The sequence below is a fragment of the Anneissia japonica genome, unplaced genomic scaffold (genome assembly GCF_011630105.1).
Source record: "Anneissia japonica isolate Jap-2015-1 unplaced genomic scaffold, ASM1163010v1 scaffold1509_len713820_cov188, whole genome shotgun sequence".
NCBI classification, from domain to species: Eukaryota; Metazoa; Echinodermata; class Crinoidea; order Comatulida; family Comatulidae; genus Anneissia; species Anneissia japonica.
The window spans coordinates 398,245-416,129 of NW_022737632.1; the positions used below are offsets into that span (position 1 = coordinate 398,245).

The 17,885-nt window shown below is 34.3% G+C and overlaps 2 protein-coding genes across 3 annotated transcripts in view; both read right to left on the reverse strand.

Annotated features, from left to right (window-relative positions):
• Positions 1 to 360: 360 nt before the first annotated feature.
• LOC117117419 (phosphoethanolamine N-methyltransferase-like) lies at positions 361 to 9,892 on the reverse strand. Of its 2 annotated transcripts, XM_033261737.1 has the most exons (13): positions 9,759 to 9,820; positions 8,686 to 8,844; positions 8,422 to 8,605; positions 6,803 to 6,958; positions 6,048 to 6,184; positions 5,730 to 5,869; positions 5,392 to 5,583; positions 4,765 to 4,854; positions 3,871 to 3,954; positions 3,196 to 3,318; positions 2,913 to 3,044; positions 2,709 to 2,825; positions 361 to 1,993 (listed from the first exon to the last, which is right to left on the reverse strand). In XM_033261737.1, the coding sequence occupies exons 3-13, from the start codon at positions 8,580 to 8,582 to the stop codon at positions 1,880 to 1,882; spliced, it is 1,446 nt and encodes a 481-aa protein (XP_033117628.1). In that variant the 5' UTR covers positions 8,583 to 8,605; positions 8,686 to 8,844; positions 9,759 to 9,820; the 3' UTR covers positions 361 to 1,879. The 2 variants fall into 2 exon arrangements, with proteins under 2 accessions (XP_033117628.1, XP_033117626.1); XM_033261735.1 differs by lacking the exon at positions 8,686 to 8,844 and having other exon boundaries at positions 9,759 to 9,892.
• Positions 9,893 to 14,633: 4,741 nt separating this feature from the next.
• LOC117117389 (fibropellin-1-like) overlaps positions 14,634 to 17,885 on the reverse strand; it is an 18,562-nt gene continuing 15,310 nt past the window's right edge. Inside the window, exons 12-13 of the mRNA XM_033261667.1 lie at positions 16,453 to 16,572; positions 14,634 to 16,114 (exon numbers count right to left, since the gene is read on the reverse strand). Of these exons, the coding sequence (XP_033117558.1) occupies positions 15,903 to 16,114; positions 16,453 to 16,572 (332 nt within the window). The 3' untranslated portion in view covers positions 14,634 to 15,902. The remainder of the gene's footprint in view (positions 16,115 to 16,452; positions 16,573 to 17,885) is intronic.

A 17,885-nucleotide genomic window follows, 5' to 3' on the forward strand; every position in this document is an offset into this window, starting at 1 on the left:
TGTTTCGTACGGAAAAAAAAATCGCGAACAGGAACCATCTCAGATCCATGGCAACAGATAGGACGCCCTCTTCCAAAACTTATTACTTTTTCTCTTCGGTAATAGCGCATGACTGGCGCCCTCTTGCTAAATAGGAAACTTTTGAACCTTGACCGACGCTTCTATTTGTTACGCGTAAATCGCGGAGAACGCTATCTTGTGTTTATAAGATCTTTGAGTTACAGTCATAGAGCTATTATTCTTATTATATCTCTATGGTTACAGTGAAATCCGAAGAAATCAAATATGGGACGCCACTTACATAAGGTATGGCGCGCACTAAGCGCAATTAAAAATGAAAAACCAAAATTTGGTCCTGCAACCCAGGCTGTTAGCAGCATAAGAGTAAGGTAAAATAGCTTGTACCCCTCAGGTATTACCCAATGGGCATTTGCCGAGCCAAAAAAAATCACTCAAGTAGATGAAAATCACTTGTATATTGCTTTCCTCAACCAGCTCCCCTCGCTTGAAACCCCAACCTTTGTTCCCCATTCTGCTCCTTAGCCGTATGTATTTTTTTTTGGCCACTGAATACAGTACTATAAACATACACTGTACTAGCTTATACCTTAGTACCACTATTTTAAAATTGTATTATTTAAATATTTATTGTTAAAAATATTATTATAGGCCTTACTATTGATAGGACAGAGAAAAGACAATTTATAAATTACCTGTTAATTTATTCATTCATGAATAATTATTTTCTACATATGACATAATAAATGAAAAATAACATTCAACAACAATAATAATATACTAATATAATTCAATGAACTTAAATGATAATACTGATTATCAATCAATCTCAATAACTCTCTGGATGCAAATGTCTGTCCTGCATATAACCACATAATAAACGAAAAACTTTTTTGTAAGAGTACTTTAACAATAAAAAAAAACAACAAACAATTACTGTTGCTATTTCACAAATATTTCACCAAATAATAAATGAAAAATGCTCAAATTTCATAAAAACCATACTGTACCTCAATGATAAAATACACAATTCATTATCATAGCCAACTCAAGGGAGAATAAAGTTCTCTCCAAAATGACATTGATAGAATAAGGTTCTTTCTTTCCTTTGTTATTTATAATTCATGAAAGTTTCTACTCTGTACTTTGGTCTTCTAATGTAGGTCACAATCGGTGACCCAGAACTAGTAGTAGTCATGGATACGTTTAGTATGGTGAAAACATACAGTGGTGAATAATGTATATGTATAACAGTAAATGTTATGATGTGAGAAAAATGGCAAGGAAAGGCAGTGTGATGGTTCAAATATGTTCCTATACTAATTCCCGCACCCTTTGCAGATTTTAAGGTTATTCCATCATAAAGCAATCATAGAAAATCACAGCGAATCCCACTCGAATTACAGAATCACTGGTAAATCTGTTCACACTTAAGCACTCAGGCAAACTCTTTAAAATACATCAATTTGTATCTTTAGGAAAATTAGCAAAGATAAAATTCGGGACAATTTTTAGAGTACAAACATTATTCGACATTACTATACTGTATATGCAGCTGAAGCACTCAGAAGAAGCCATGCATTTTCCTATGAGCATTGCTCCGTGTTTTTTTTTTTAGTCATGTGACTCTGACGGCCAACGTCAGTGTCTAGTACTGTGTTATATCACAAATATGTCTTAATTGGTCTATCAAGAAAGTACTGTAATTTTTTTTATCTACATGCAAGTTAAAATATGATAGCAAATCATAATGCCCTTATATACAAAAAGTTATTAAAATACTATAATTAAAGCTTAAATATGTTTGATAAAAGATTAGTTAAATTCACTAATCACAGCTTATGCTGGAAACCCTTTTAATTTAAAGGGGTTTTTCGGCATAAAATAAGCCCCATGCTTGGTCTCCCATCTCAACATGTCCCAACTTGTCTGCCCATTCATCTACAATATAGTTGTAGTCAGCTTCAGAAAAATCCTGTAAATATTCAAAGATGGTATCAAATTATTTGGCTTAAAAATACTCCCAAAATAAAAATATTTATCGCATTGTAGTTAAGATTTTTATGTGTACAGTATATGAATATACAAATGGCAGTATTCCACATTTTATGTTATGTCATTCGAAAATGAAATCGAAATTTTAATTGAATTGTTTTGATAGAGGACCTCTCCAAATCAGAAGATTGGTGCATAAATAATAAACAAATAAGAAACACAAGTTATTTTTACAGTGCTTTTCTAATTAAAAAGTTTACTTGTAATTTTGTCCTTATAAAGTCCACTGATTGCGCAGCGTAAGACTTTAACCATTTTGGGTGGGGGTTTAATGATTTGAAAAAAAAAGACAACACATACAGTCACAGCCTAGGCCTAGACAGGGATGATATTCATTTATAGAAAAAAGACCAGCCTAGGATCCATCGGCCTGGGGTTTTTATTTACTGACACGTACCTTTTACCGTGTGGCTGCATATTTTTACTGTTAAAATTGATGGCCAAACTGGTTTTGAAAGAACACTATTTAGTTTGCCTTACAAAACATTATTTTTTTCTCAATGTATAAAAAATAGGCATAGCATCTTACACTCTAACCCTGGATAACATGACAACTTTCATGTCAAACACAATATCTCATGTAAAATATAATATAACCCACATTTTAAATTATATTTATTGAATATGAAACTTACTTTTATAAAATCTTGCTTGTTCGCCTCTGTCTGAGCTCGCTCTTGTTTTAGAATACTAGCAAACTGTTTGGATCGATCTTCAGCTTTAACATTAACAAATCCATCTTCTTCCAACATCTATAAAAAAGTAAGGAAGTTGAAGTCATATGACCATAAAAAGTACATTTGATTGGAAAAAAATATTCTGTCAGTTGAAATACCTACCTTGCCGTACCGTTGTACCGTATACAAAACGTAACCCCGCTGAGCAACATACGACTTGAATTTCTCAGAATGCTCACAATCGCCATGGCAGTAATCGGATATTAACAGCTTACCACCAGGTTTCAACCACCTCTGTAAAATTGCGATGCCAAAATATTATTATAGTATATGATAATAATAATTCAATATTCATAAAAAAATTCTAAATCCCCCTTACCCCTTCCCCTACTACACTGTGTACTTTGTAAATGAAAGTCTGCAAAAAAGCTTTTCAAATCATTACCATAAACTTCTTGAAAACTGCAGGTTTGTCAGCTATATGAAGCAACGTATCTCTGCTGTAAACAACGTCAAAACTCTCCGACCCAAACTCCACCGTTGTGACATCACATATTTGGAACTGTACCTGTAAGTGCAATGTAAGTGACAATTTGGGCAAATAAATGCACAAATTTAATTCAGACCTATCATAAAGCAGGAGTTCAAAATGTCAAATGTCACCTAATGTGACATTTTCATAGCAGTACAGTATTATCACAATCAAGGTGGCCAAAGAATTTTGTCGACAAGGGGTACAAATGTCTGATGGAATGGTCTGAAGCAACGGGTGGCCTACGACCATGGTCAGGGTCCTGGAATAAATTCCCCAGTGGGATTTATGAGGAGGGATTTTATGGTTTAGTATGACCCAAAATTGTACATTTATGGATTGACAATCATAATAATTGTTTATTTCAGCAAATTAATATTTTTAGTCAGACAACCTTATCGTGGTGTTGGACAACAGGGGGCCATGCTTACCAACAGGGGCTGGGGTGGGGGAATGCTCGTCTGACTGTGGAAATAGCTCCCTTGAACCTCCACTGGCATTACACACTGATAAGAATATCCAAGTGCTCTCTAAATAAATTAATTTTTAAAACTAGGATTTTTTCCACCTTTATGTAAAATTTCTTACCTTAGTGTCTGCAGGCGATCGCTCCATGGCAATCTCAACTATGTTAACTGATGAATCTATACCAAGAACATCAGCGCCATATTTCTATCAGAAATATATTATATAATTTTAATTATTATTTAAAATACAACATAACATTAATTATTTTTAGTTACTGACCATATTACATAATTTAATGTCAATTTTTTCATCAAGCTGTATTGATTGAAATTTGCCAAATACTAAATAATTTTTTTTTAACAAACAAATTCCTGTTGTTTATGCGGGAAATGAACAATAAACCAATTACCACAATGATGATCAAACATTCCTTTTAGAATAGATCTCTGTCATTGATTAGTGGATTTCGCATCATCTGACATTGGTTATTTACCCCATTTCGTCACTCATCATGGAAAATTAATTCCACTGTGCATTTTTAGTTGCATCCGTGCATTCTCTTTCCATCTGTTTTGCCCACTGCATGGGGCCTAGGATACGATAGACGATCAACCTAATACAATCTTTTGATTGTTTAAAGACACACTGGACTGTTCTTTTTAAAAAAGGGTTCATAAAATATCAAATGACAAGAATCTCCATTCAGAAAGAAGGTAGATTTTTTTCATACAATATCTAATGACAAGAATCTATTTTAGTTGTATTATAAAAAAAAGTAATGAATGTTTTTATTCGCACAATGGAAAGAATATTTTCATTCATTGAAAGATTAACCGTTCCATTCAACTCAGCTCCACCAGGTCGAATGGAACAGTCAATCTTTCAACTCATAAAAATATTCTTCCCATTGCGCTCATAAACATTTATTATTTGTATAACAATAGCTATAGTAGCTATCACAAGATTAGGAGCTTATTACAGGTTTTATGTTTTTTATGGTATAAGAAATATTACCTGTTCTATGTAAAAATCCCCTCCACCAATTCCTGAGCCAACATCCAATACTTTCTGACCTGGTTTTAAATCCAACATGGCAACAAACTCCTAAGAAGGTAAATATAAGCAGAGTTTAAGCTGGATAAAAACAATATTTAGCAAAGGGCTAACTCAGTATGAAAATAATTAGCCAAATAGAAAAAAACAAAAGAATATAAGTAATTAAGCTTTAATTCCATTAGCTTTTTTGAATGAAAATATTTAGCCAAATTCAGTTTTTATTAGGATTTGGCTATTTGGTTAATGACAGCTTAAACACTGATAAGTAAAATGCATTAACATTCAAATGTAGTGTGGAGCTGTAAATTTGAGGTCATGAAATTGCGCAAGGAAAGTTCAGGCTGGTGAGGTAACATTGATATTATACACCCAAGTGAAACATTTCCATTAGGCCCTACTTTTTCCTTTAGAAATCTGGCTTATACAGTATATAGATTCATCCAGAAGTATTCATTCAATATATATTATTGTAACTCAATCAATGTCGTTGTTCATGCATTAATGATTCTGTATAAATAAATTCCCATTTAGTGTATAGAATATGACTATACTAATTGCTTATTCATTATTGCTATTTTATCTCACCTCAGTAGTGTCTTTTCCACCTGTACTGACAAAACCAGGTCCAAAAATCCTCTCATACCTTAAGATACCATTCTGAGTGTACTGTTGGTTGTCTAGAAACTGCTGGAAAGTATTGTAACCATGTTGACTACTGGTAGTTGTTCTGAAAGCTTTCTCCAATAACCAGACACATTGATAATGGTTCTTCTTTAACTAAAATATAATTATATAACAAATGTTTAATAATTAAAATAAATTAAAATGTATTATCACCATGTATGATTATATATATATAATAATTGATTAATTCTTACCAAAAGAAATGTGTTTATTCATAAAAAATATATATTTGATATTACCTCCATAAAGCTTTTGAGGTTCCTACAGAAAAGGATATCTAAACCATGTGGTGGAGTTCCTGCCTTCGCAAGTTGAAACATAGCAGAGTAGACAGACGGTGTACGGTAGTTGGTGGGGTTGAAGTCTAGTTTACTGACACCTGATATTTGTGTACAACACGTAAAATAGACTGATTTACTTTTATCCAATCAAAAACAAGGATACAGCAACTCTATATTGTATTTCATTATTAATATTTTTTTTTGTTCTTTTTAATATCTTTTTATATATTATTAATACAGTACATACATTATTATTACAGTGAGGATCTGACATACCAGGTATTCTAAAACAAGATTCCCTGAAAAAAATATTGCCTCCTGGTTTTGTCCACTTAACTATTTTGATGAGAAGGTCATTCACTTCATCATCACTGAGGTACATTAGCAACCAATTACTGAAAACAACATCAAAGCTAAAAAAAGAAGAGAATACATGGTAAAAAATAAAATGTAGGAAACTGTAGGTAGTAATGTAATGTAGTGCTCAAGTCTTAAAGAACTTGTGGTGCGGACTAGCTTGTTATGATCACTTGCTACTCCCCTTAAGGGTCTCTTTGTGTCTTAGCTACCTGGTAAACCGGTAACATGTTATCTCTTGTTTGTGCACAATGGGTGTTGTACACCGATATACACCCTCATCTCGAAAGATGTACTGGGCTCATTTAAGTGCACATGAGTTAAACTGTGTATACTGGGCCTACAGTATAGTCCTTATCCGAGAAGACCTGTTCCACCACCAGAAGTTCAGAACCATTGGCGAGCGTGAAGTTAGAACCAGCAATGATATTATGGCTGTACGTTGCAGCGGCCCTGCCTTAACTGCTCGGCCATTGACTCGCCATAGGGACACATTACAAAACCAGAACCCTGCAAGTGGGTACGTTCCTTTGCGATAAAAATTACGATAAAGTAGTTTGTACCTTTTGAACAATAATTGTGTAAAATATTTCTTAGAGGAGCGCAATACAAAAAAACATATTGAAAATGCTAGTAAAGAGAATTTAGGTGAAGATCAATGATTCGAACCATACCTTTCTGGTTCAAAATCCTGACTAGTAACATCTGCTGTGAGGAACGTTATGTTTTTCATATGACCATTTATTTCCTTGCTCTTGAGGACAAACGATTCCATAAAATCTAGGCTTGTCACATGATTAGCATCCAAAGCCAGCTTACCAGTGTACCTCCTGTTAAAAAAATAACAAAATAGAAGAAATTAAGAAATAATTAACAATCAATCAATGTACATAAATACAAAGATGACAAAGTGGTGTTGATTACTCAAAGTTCAATAATATGGGTGAGGTGATGGATGATTCTATTATTTTTGAGGGGTGTTCTGGAAGAGAACAATGGAAATATTGTACAGTAGTCTGTTTATGAAGTTGGTTTATCAAAGCATATGGACGAAATATATCGAAACGAGTATTCACTACAACAAAGACAATCACAAATCAAATATCCAACAGTGACAAAATAAAAAAATAAATCATTAACGAACAGACAAAAATCAATCACTCAATCAATCAACTTCAATGAATCGGTATCTGTTATTCAGTATCATGTTCTTAAAAATCTTAAAACCTATTTATTACAGGATTGTTAACTTGCTTTATTTCCTCACTTTATACCTTGTTTAGCGAACCTACCGCCCGCCAAATATGATGACTTTGAATAAAAATTACATTTTATTTTTGGCTAATTAGCACGAAAAAATGGAAAATGTCTCTTATTAAATTTATCTTATAATTTTTTTCTTATTTTTTTTTATGCCCACTGCTGCATTGAAATCTCCAAAAAATAAGAATTGTTCATTTCTATTACTAATTATATAAATTTAAAACATTTAACCAACCTATTACTACAGTGTTTACATTCACCATTAAAATTTATTTTCATTTTCTCCTCCATCTGGATGTTTTGGCAAAACTATCTGCTTAATAATAATAAGAAAACAAAATTATATTTTTTTTCACCCTCCTCTGAAGGTCTTTAAACAACTAATTTTGCGAAAACAAGGTATAAAAAAATGTCTTAGCGGCACCTTTGATATATTTTGAATTGGCGCTATATAAATATTTGTTATTATTATTATTACTAATATTATTTACTAATATTATTTTTACTGAAATTTATTGTGAACATAACTGAAGTTTAAAATATAAGAAAAAACATAAACATTTACAATTACATGTTTTATCACGATTTATACAAATCCGTATCCGGATGGAATACGGAGAAAAATATACACATTATTGTATTTATATGGTATATACACAGTGAGTCTTGAAATGGGGGTCTCTTATACACATCTAGATGGGTGCAAACAAGGCAGATTTAGGAGGGCCAACCAGGCCCGGAAACCCCCCCCCCCACACCTGCAAAGCCGGACCACCTAGGGTAGTGTTGTCTCTCAATCAGCCCTCTTTTTGGACATTCATGGATCCACCCCTGGCAAAGGTGGTGTGGGGGTGCCAGGTTGCAAAATAAGGTGATATGAGGTGATTTTGAACTACTTGAGTGTGATTAGTTTGCTTCAGACATTTTCAGTGGTGGCGTAGGTGACTGGTAAGGGGACAAGCGCTTTTTTTGGGGCCTGCCCACCCCTAGATATGCCACTGGAAATATGTTTATACATTTTTGTACTTACCCAATTCCACTTCCTAATTCCAGGACATTTTTCTCTTTAACATCACACATCAGATTAAGTATCTCAATTTCTTCAACCTGACTGATCTCTTTAACTTGCGAATCCAGAAACATCTTCTCCAAAGTTGCCTCTTGGGAATGCTGCTGCCAAAATGCAGACATTTCTTCTCTGGTTCTATCTCCCTCTATTAATCAAACATTTTACTTTCATTAAAAACTCAACTAATTATTTTATTCTTATCTCAGTGTAAATACTACCAATTACCTTGGCATCTAACCGTTTACTTGGGGGAGAGGAAAGGTCCAATGTTCTCCAACGAATGAACGAACGAACGAACTGATTGCTTCGACAGGGGTCCAGCAGGTTTCATATTTTGTTTGCTTTGGCCATATCCCCTGTGCCGTCCCCTCTGCCACTGGAAAACTGAATCAAAATACAATTTAATTTGGACCACTACTCTCTGATACATGGTGGTGAGTAAGAAATTGTTTTAATTTAAAATATAAAAACGGTCATGCAGTGGCTTGAGTCATTTCGTTATCTCGTTCGAGAATCAAAACCGAGTAAAATTTCTCTTATCCTGCCCAAAACAACCCATCCAACCAAGCAGAATCTAGTAGTCGCATGCAGTCTTGCACATTCATTGTCACAACCAACCGCTGATTATGTGACGGAACTGGAACCAACCCCCACCGAGGTTTCGCCCCTGGATCCCAGGGGCCTGGCGAGTGGAGTTGAATAGCTTGGTGGTTAAGATGCTTGCCTTCCAATCCCAGGGTCATGAGTTCAATTCCTGTCAGTTGCAGGACTTTTTCTCACGACCAAAACAACTCTACTCCCTAAACCTCATATTGAGATTTAGTTTGTGTAAAGCATCATGTGTGTATGTTTGTCTTGTGTGTCGTGGACTGTTTTATGTGTACTGGGCCCTGAGAACAGTAATTTGTTACTGAAGAGGAAACCCAGTATAAATAACAAATACATAAATAAATAAACCACCCCCGTGTATAGTCACACATTTAAAATCTTTCAGATTGGTAACTAGCCTATGTGAAGTCGACTGGGTGACGTGGTTCGATCTACAAATTCTCATCGTAGTGTACCACGTTGCTAAATGACTACTCCTCGTATTGTCGTTAATTAAGTACCGGAGGATGCCTAGTTACGCGCGGTCTTACAGTACCATGATTTTCTTTAACTTAAGCAGGCGATGAATTTTGCAATATGATGATTGGGTCTAGGCCTTTCCCCCTTGGCCCACAATGATAGGTCCTGTACCAGTACCAATAACTAGGGAGTTCCTATACTAAGAAAAGAACAACAGAGAACAAGCTTACTATTGTCACACACTGCCATGGTAAACTTTCCTCGTTTGCGGCCCGTCTGTGCTCAAACTATACCTAACCTCGAATAAAGCCTGTTTTCCCCCAGTATTCGAATTTATTCGCGTGAAGTGAATCGACAGCGTCGGTTCCTTTCCTGGGATCTGATTGGTTGCGCATTTTTTCGCTTCGCAAAACTCCGATATATAGATGCGTGCTATGCTAATTACCGGTCCCTGACCATAGAGCTATTAAACAATATGATCAATATTCTTATTATATCTATATGTCCCTGACGCATTTCAAAGTTGGATGCATGAAACATGAATTTTGAAGAAATTAACACATGCGTGATCATAAATTGTGACCCAAGACCACAAAAGGGCTGTTAAAGCTGGTTTTCCACTAGGCGATTTTATTCTCGCGAATCAAAGCGTCGTTTTTCTTCCTGTGCTCTGATTGGTTGCGCATTTTTTCGCTTCGCAAAAACTCCGATAGGAATGTGAATGCGCATGCGCATTAACCGATTTCGATTCGCGCGGATAAATAATTAAGCCTAGTGCAAAACCAGCTTTTAAACGATCGTACGCTATCAAAATATTTTTTTAATGTAAATGAATAGAGCAAATCATTAACTTTACAATGAACGCTCAATGACGTACCTCTCAATCGGACAATATTATAAGTAAAGTAAAGCTATTTTGAATTATAATTATTCTCTATAAACTGGACTAAGTTCAGAGAAAAAGGGCTTAAAGCCGGTTTTCCACTAGGTTCAGTTCCTGAGCTCTGATTGGTTGCGAACATTTTTCGCTTCGCAAAGAGTAGAAACAGTTCGAACTACCAATTTCGCTGAAGATAGAAATGTAAATGCGCATGCGCATGAACGACGCTTTCGATTCGCAAGAATAAATTCGCCTAGTGCAAAACCGGCTTTTAAAGAAATTAATTTTTGAAGAAATTGAAGAAAATCACAGGCAGCAGGAAAAGAAACTTCTTAGCAACAACACAGTTCCCATAGTACTGCGATGAAATTTTCTACGGTTTCCTTTAAATAGGTTGGGGAACAGAATTCTTCTATTTTTAAGTCGATACCCCCAGGGGTTAATAAGTACCCCGGGGGAAATTGGTTATATCTTTATAAAGCTAAAGCATCCACTTACTGACTATGGCATCCCCATTGTTCTGATAATTAGTAGGCATAAGAAGTGTTTTATTCATCAGGCCTTGTTAGAGAGTGTCTTTTCGAGGTGTGGGATGAGAAAGGACTTGGTGGGGTTATGGTAACCCCCATGGTAAGTAATTGAGCAGCACGCCTGGGGCACCGGCTATCTGCAGCCCTAATATCAATGGTATGGGGTTTGAATCTCTTCTCACTCTGGGTTCAGTCTTTATAACACTGAACCTAAATCTCAGATACAGACTGCAAGCCGTAGGCCTAGTGTACAAGACTGATCGTCCGGTAAAAGTAGGGGACTATTGGATCCGGCCCCTGTCCTCGTGGCATTTGACCCTTTTGTAAACCCTCTGATGTCAGCCCCTGTGCTCAAAATTGTGCAGGTTCTACGCATGCTCTGTTGGCGATAATGTAACCAAGGACCTTTATGTTAGATATTGCAAATAAATTTACAATAGATGGAAAGTGGATTATAATTATTTAAAAAATCGAATATAGACCTAAGTGCGGTAGGTAGGCTTTTACGTGTTGATAGAGACAAACAATGAAAAAGTAGATACTTCTAAATGTCTTTGAACATCATTTTCTTAAAATTTAAATACCACACTCATTATGAATTTGTGAATAAGAAATGTAATCGTGTAATTGCTACCTGACCTGACCAATATTGTGCTGAGATATGCTATATAATAATTTTTATATTGAAAAAAATATAATCATCTATTTTTTTTCTTATTCTTTTTAATTCTTTTTCTACTTATGTTGTAAATATCAGTGTTTGTCGGTATTTGGTAGAACTACTAAACTAGCCAAAAATTGGCATTGCTATTTCGAAAGTAACTAGGTATTTAGTCGTACGTGGGAGAACTTTATATGCCTAGTATTTTAGTCATTTTACTCAATGATTTCAGATACTGTATTGAAACAAGTGGTTTTTGTTCAAAATTGATTTTGAACATATGTTGACTGTTCAATATTGATAGCTGAAAGTGTTCATAATTCTAATCCTTTGAACTAACTCTTTGAGTAAATTAAATGTTTCAAATTGATTTTGTCACTGTATAGCAAGTCATTTGTTGTTTTTATTTTTTTCCCATCAGGAGATGCGGTAGAATGAAAACAATTCATTAATGGACCACACGTTTAGTTAATAGGGGAGCTTTTGATTTGTGCGACGACGCGACGCCAGAACGGAATCCACTCATGCGTGACCGCTGTCTCTTATACACATCTAGGTCCATATTTTCCAAATTTTCCAAGGTTTTGTTGATGTGGTGTCTCGCGCACCCTCTACTGCCAAATCCTGCATCCGCCCCAGGGAACTATTAAAGCTTTTTTCAAAATGGCAGTTTTAACGACCTTAAAAACCTTTACATTGCCTGCATTATGGCGTGTCATTTAGTGGTCATTTGATTTGTGAAAATTGACCAAGAAAATGAAAAGTTATAGCAATTCAAAATTTACGAATTTTATAAAATTTCATGTTCTTATGATATGTTCCTTGTTATATGGCAGCATATAGTACAGTACCTGTCTCTTATACACATCTTTTATTATTTTTTTCTGCGAAGTGAGTCTCATGAACGACAATTCACCACAATTTTGGTAAAATTAATGTTGAAATGAAGAATATATTTCAGTCTAATGTTAGTGCAAAATATCATTAGGCCTTTGTAATCACCGCACGACGCGCGACTAATATGGCAACTAACACGAGCGTGGGTAAATCGTTAAGTACGCTGACGGTTTATGGTCTAGTTGCTATGGTTTTTGTGACGTTCAGCGTTTAGGGACGCACGTGCGCCTAGAATGTCGATGCCAGAGTTATAACCTTTGATGTCCCGAGATGTGCGTCCTTTTGTTGAATTACCTTGCTTTTAGTGACGTCATTCCGTTCTACGCCCTACACCATCGTCGTGCAATAATAAATGGATAGATAAAACGTTAACTTGTCTATTGTGTTCATGATAGGTATAATCATCGATTCAATATTTTGTTCTGTATGGTAATTGTAATCTTCTCTGGGCACGTGAACCCATGACCCAAGTGCAAAATTTAAAGAAAAAGGAATATAGCACCAAAAAGTAATTAAAATAATATGATGGCGTTTTTGCGTCAGAAATAATGCTAAAGATGCTTGCTCTATCTGACGTGTTTTAAATACCGAATGCTCAGTACATTCCCAAAACTTGCGAAAAAATTCCCACCAGAATCACTACGAGATTTTTTTCGATTGGTTGGTAACGTAATTCATTCTCTACATCGAGTGGGGTTCACCCTACTTCAAAATGGCCCAGTGTTGTGCTTTGGTCTTTACTTTATTGAAATGGTTTATCGAATGGTTAGTAATATTATATATAGTAACTTTAAATATTGTTTTAATAATTTTATTTTCTCTAGCGGCCAGAATAAATTGCGCGCGGGCCGCATAAGAACCAGGGGGAATAGGCCCAAACTTAGCAGAACTAGCTGAGATGGCTGCTGGCCTAGGCCGTAGCCTAGGTCCTTTTGTTGAAGTAGCTAAAATGCTACGTGTTATTTTATCTGTTTCTAACGTTATTTGCGTAATATTTTCGGACATAAGTTATTTCTTTTATACATATAGGCCTCCTAGGCTTAGCTAAGCTAATTAACAATTTACACAATTATATTTTACACATTATATTATAAAATGTGGTTAATTCTATCATAAAAAAAACATATTTCTTTTCTTTCGATAATTTCTGAAATATTTTTATATCAAAAAAATTATTTAATAGTGCATACAGAATTTAATAATTATTTTGTTCATCTCAGGCGAATTTAGTTTAAAATATGCGTTTAGCATACTAATGCGTGTTGAAATGCTGATTTATAGAAGGCTAGGTTAAACATAGTTGGGTGTTACCGGTGTGAAATGAATATAGGATGACTTTGGATGTTGCCAATCTGAAATAAAATTTACCAAAAAACGTTTACCAGAAGTAACCGTAGTGCACCTGTTTAACTCCACAGCGCAGGATTTATTAAACAAGAAAAAAAAAACCTGCTGGGGTAGCCAGCCTAAAATAACATTGTAGGCCTACTTTTTAAACTTTCCCGTCGTGAGTTTAAAGATGGTGTATATGGTTATCAAAAAATTTGTATCATGTAATGTGTCTACTTAAATTACCTCACAAAATAATGGATCTTTCCAGAGTGACATTCAAATTTAATTAACCAATTAAAATAAAGACAGGTGCGTTTCACACTGCACTTTTGTGAGACCTTAGCAACAATTTCCAAGGGGCGGGGCCATTCAGGCACTTTCAATTTCCGAAATAAGGCGCGATCGACAAATTATTCCAGACGACAAATCAAAAATTTATGAAAATAGGTCTACATCACATTTTCAAACTGTCTGACGTTTCCACAGCAGAAGATAGCCTTAGTCAGAGTTTTTGGACATGTGAAAGACAGTAAATTCTGATTACTCATGGTTAAAGGTTTGGTTTATATAAAGGATATTAATATCATATTAAATTATCTGGGTATGAGCAGGTAAATATGTTTAAATAAAAGCCGTTTTTCTACAAACGAATACAAATGTTTTGTGAAATAATTATATGCAGGTACGCTGTAATATATATATCGATTGGGATCAATTCTAAAATTAATGATGCAACCGGTGCAAAAATTACAAAACAAGATAATATGCAAATGCGATAAAAAAAATAAATGAGAATAACTTGAAATCATGTATATGTAACATGTGTTTTTATTGACCAGTAAATAAGTTTATTAAAGTAAAAAAAATGGTGTAACATTAACAAATCTTTATACAGCTTATAACAACTTCTACAACACTTCTGCATTAAATGCTCTGTCCACCTTCTCAAATCTTATGTACCAAACACCTTTGGTTTGCCAATTAATGGGAGCAATATGACCTCATAATGCCCATATATGGGTGTACTGTGACATCAACATGCCCAAATATAAGCAAATCAAACATATTTGCCATAGGAGTCTTGTTAGAGTGGAAAGAACTTCAAAAGCAAAAAGTGATTTCTATCAAGAATTAGGGCCTATAGCTATCTGCTATTATATAACTCATACATAGATTCTAGGCATCTGCTCAGGTTAAGAAGTGGACAATAACTTTAACCATCACTCCATTGGTGTATATTTGAGTGATAGTTCATTTTTTCCTGGAAAAAAAGTACTCACCTAAAATGATAGTACTTTTTGTATATGTAAAATTTCTAGGTCTGCACCTATAAGGTTGCTATGTAATTTATGACACGTGCACGATGGTAAAGGGGACGATTGCCTAGCCCTAGGAAGTAAGTCTAGTCCTCGTTGGTCGGTACTCCTTTCATTACTTTTTTAGGTCTTGTATCTATGTATGAGGTATATAAAACAAATATTGACTGCTCTAGATTTGGGAAACTGTGAAATCTATAGCCACCTCGGAGAAACAGATTTCACCATTTCTCAAATCTAGAGTAGTCAAAATTTGTATACTATATACTGACTCAATTATACAGTATTAAATATCATGTTAAATAATATTACTTTTCACCCAGTAATGTAAAAAAATATATACTTAAAATATTACAGATCATCAAAAACGTAAATACATTCAGTTGAAAATGAAAATTCCTTTGATATTTTTTAAGTAACATCAGAGAATGTCATATTTAAGATTACTTAGTAAAATCCCTACTTAATATGCTGTGAGAACACACTTGTTATTAATCTGTTATATTTAAAATATATGCAGTTTTGGTTTTCTATTTGTATATAATACACTCAGATAGATTACAGAACAAATCTAGTCTAAAAACTACATGTATTAAATAATACAATTTAGATATAGCAGCTGATTTCCTATTTGGTAGATTTGTACTACTCTGACAGCCCCATATGTACACAAACAAGAGGGGGGACAACAAAACTGTTTCATGTCAGGAAACATATTTGCATAGTTGTTTCTTTTTTTTTATTTAGGAAACAAATTGTTAATGAATTAGAGCAACTTCATCTTTGCGCAATTCCAAATCTGTGTTATGGATTCTACGTGGAACGATACGGAATATCAGGACAACCAACGCTAAGATAACGATGAGGAGGGTACCCATGGCGATGCCCACATATTGATGCATGAAGTATTCCTCGTCTGTCATTCTATCATTGTACAAAGCCGATTCATTATCGGTTGAAGTAGAAGAAGCTTAAAGAAAAAAACCACAAAGAAAAGAATGTTAAAAATCAATTTAATTTCAAAATAAAGATGAATTATATGAAATGCATCAAAAGTGTCGGGGTTCTATTCAGCTGCATTGTATAAACACACTGTTATCTTCCTCACTTCTTTTAACTTGGCAGTTTATCTAGTGAAAGCACTTATAAAGACTACAATGTAAATTACAAAATTGCATTGTGTGAGACACTTCAATACAACACACTGGGAGCTGGGAGGATTACCCTTTTATATTTGATGGGTGTTGCATCATAAAAATATTTAAAAAAAACCCACATAAAACTTATTGCTAAATATCTTTATCCTACCTATCATGCAGTTGGCTCCACCATAGCCAGCCTTACAATGACACATATATCCGTCTATACCACCGCTAGAAATTGGCATGCAGGTTCCAGCATTAGCACATGGGTTGGGTGCACATATATCTGTAACAAATAAATGGTTGCATTACTTTCACCATTTAGTCATTATTATTAAGACATTTAAACATCATGAGGGGTGGAGCTGATATGATGAAGACAGTGATATTTACACTGTCTCTCTGTTTGGTAAAGCAACGCTTGACCACCAAACACGGAGATCTCCGTGTTTCAGGTTTTTTTTACAGAATCCGATAGATGGGGTAATTACCGACATGTACTAACAATTTGAACAGTATATTCAGTCTGGACCGTAAGTATTTCAATATTTGTTTGTTTACATTAGCGTAGAGCGGCATTGATTTACTTTCATGAAATCTCGATTATCTCAGCTTCGTTGTGTGAAATTGCGTAAATCTCCAAAAGTGAGTCATCATTTTACTGTTATGGGTCACAGATTGTGATTAGAACAAAGTGTTTGGTACCATTGTAAAGCTAAATTGTTTGTAGTTCTTGTAGTAGGCCTATTCACTACATGTCAATCTGATCATATACGCACTCTCAATGAGCTTCGGAAAAGTGTTAAAATTTGCTAAAAGTCTGGCGGTGGCTAATACTATTTGTTCAAACCTCTGGCGGACAGAGTGTTAATAATGTTGATGATGATAATGATTTGATGATACTGAATGTATTACAATGATGAATATGATGGCCAGAAAGATGATGACAATGACAATGAGGATGAATATGATGATGATGATAATGATCACAATAATGACTATGATGGTGATGATAATAATTAACATAAAAAAAAAACAATTCTAGAAGCAACACTTCCTGTAACACGACAGTAGATTTCTCATTTTTGGTGTTTCTTAAATTATTCTAAATTATATTCACAAATCCAGTAATTGTTTTTTAAAATTATTTTTGGAATTTTTATATTTTTTCATTTTTCATTACATTTATTCGTCTCAAAACATTAAAACTGACAATAAGGGAAACAGCAAAGAACAAACACAGACAATATGAGACAGGACACCCCAAAAGTGAACTTAATCACTGTCAAGTGGGGGCCCATTACAAGAAACAACCAAATCCTTACAGAACATTTAAAATTAAAAATCTAAAAAGTTTGACAGTAAAATAGGCATAATTTAAAAGATTTAAAATATTAAAATTTACAGATGATTCAATAAAATTTACTTTAAAATTCAAATTTAAAATGCTAAGATATATAAAAAAATATATAAAAGCAATTAAGCTTTTCATCGCTATTTTTTACCACTGAGACAATTTAATTTACAGCCACAGTAAATAAAATAAATCAATGCTATGTGCTTGTATATATATATATACATATAAACACACACATATAT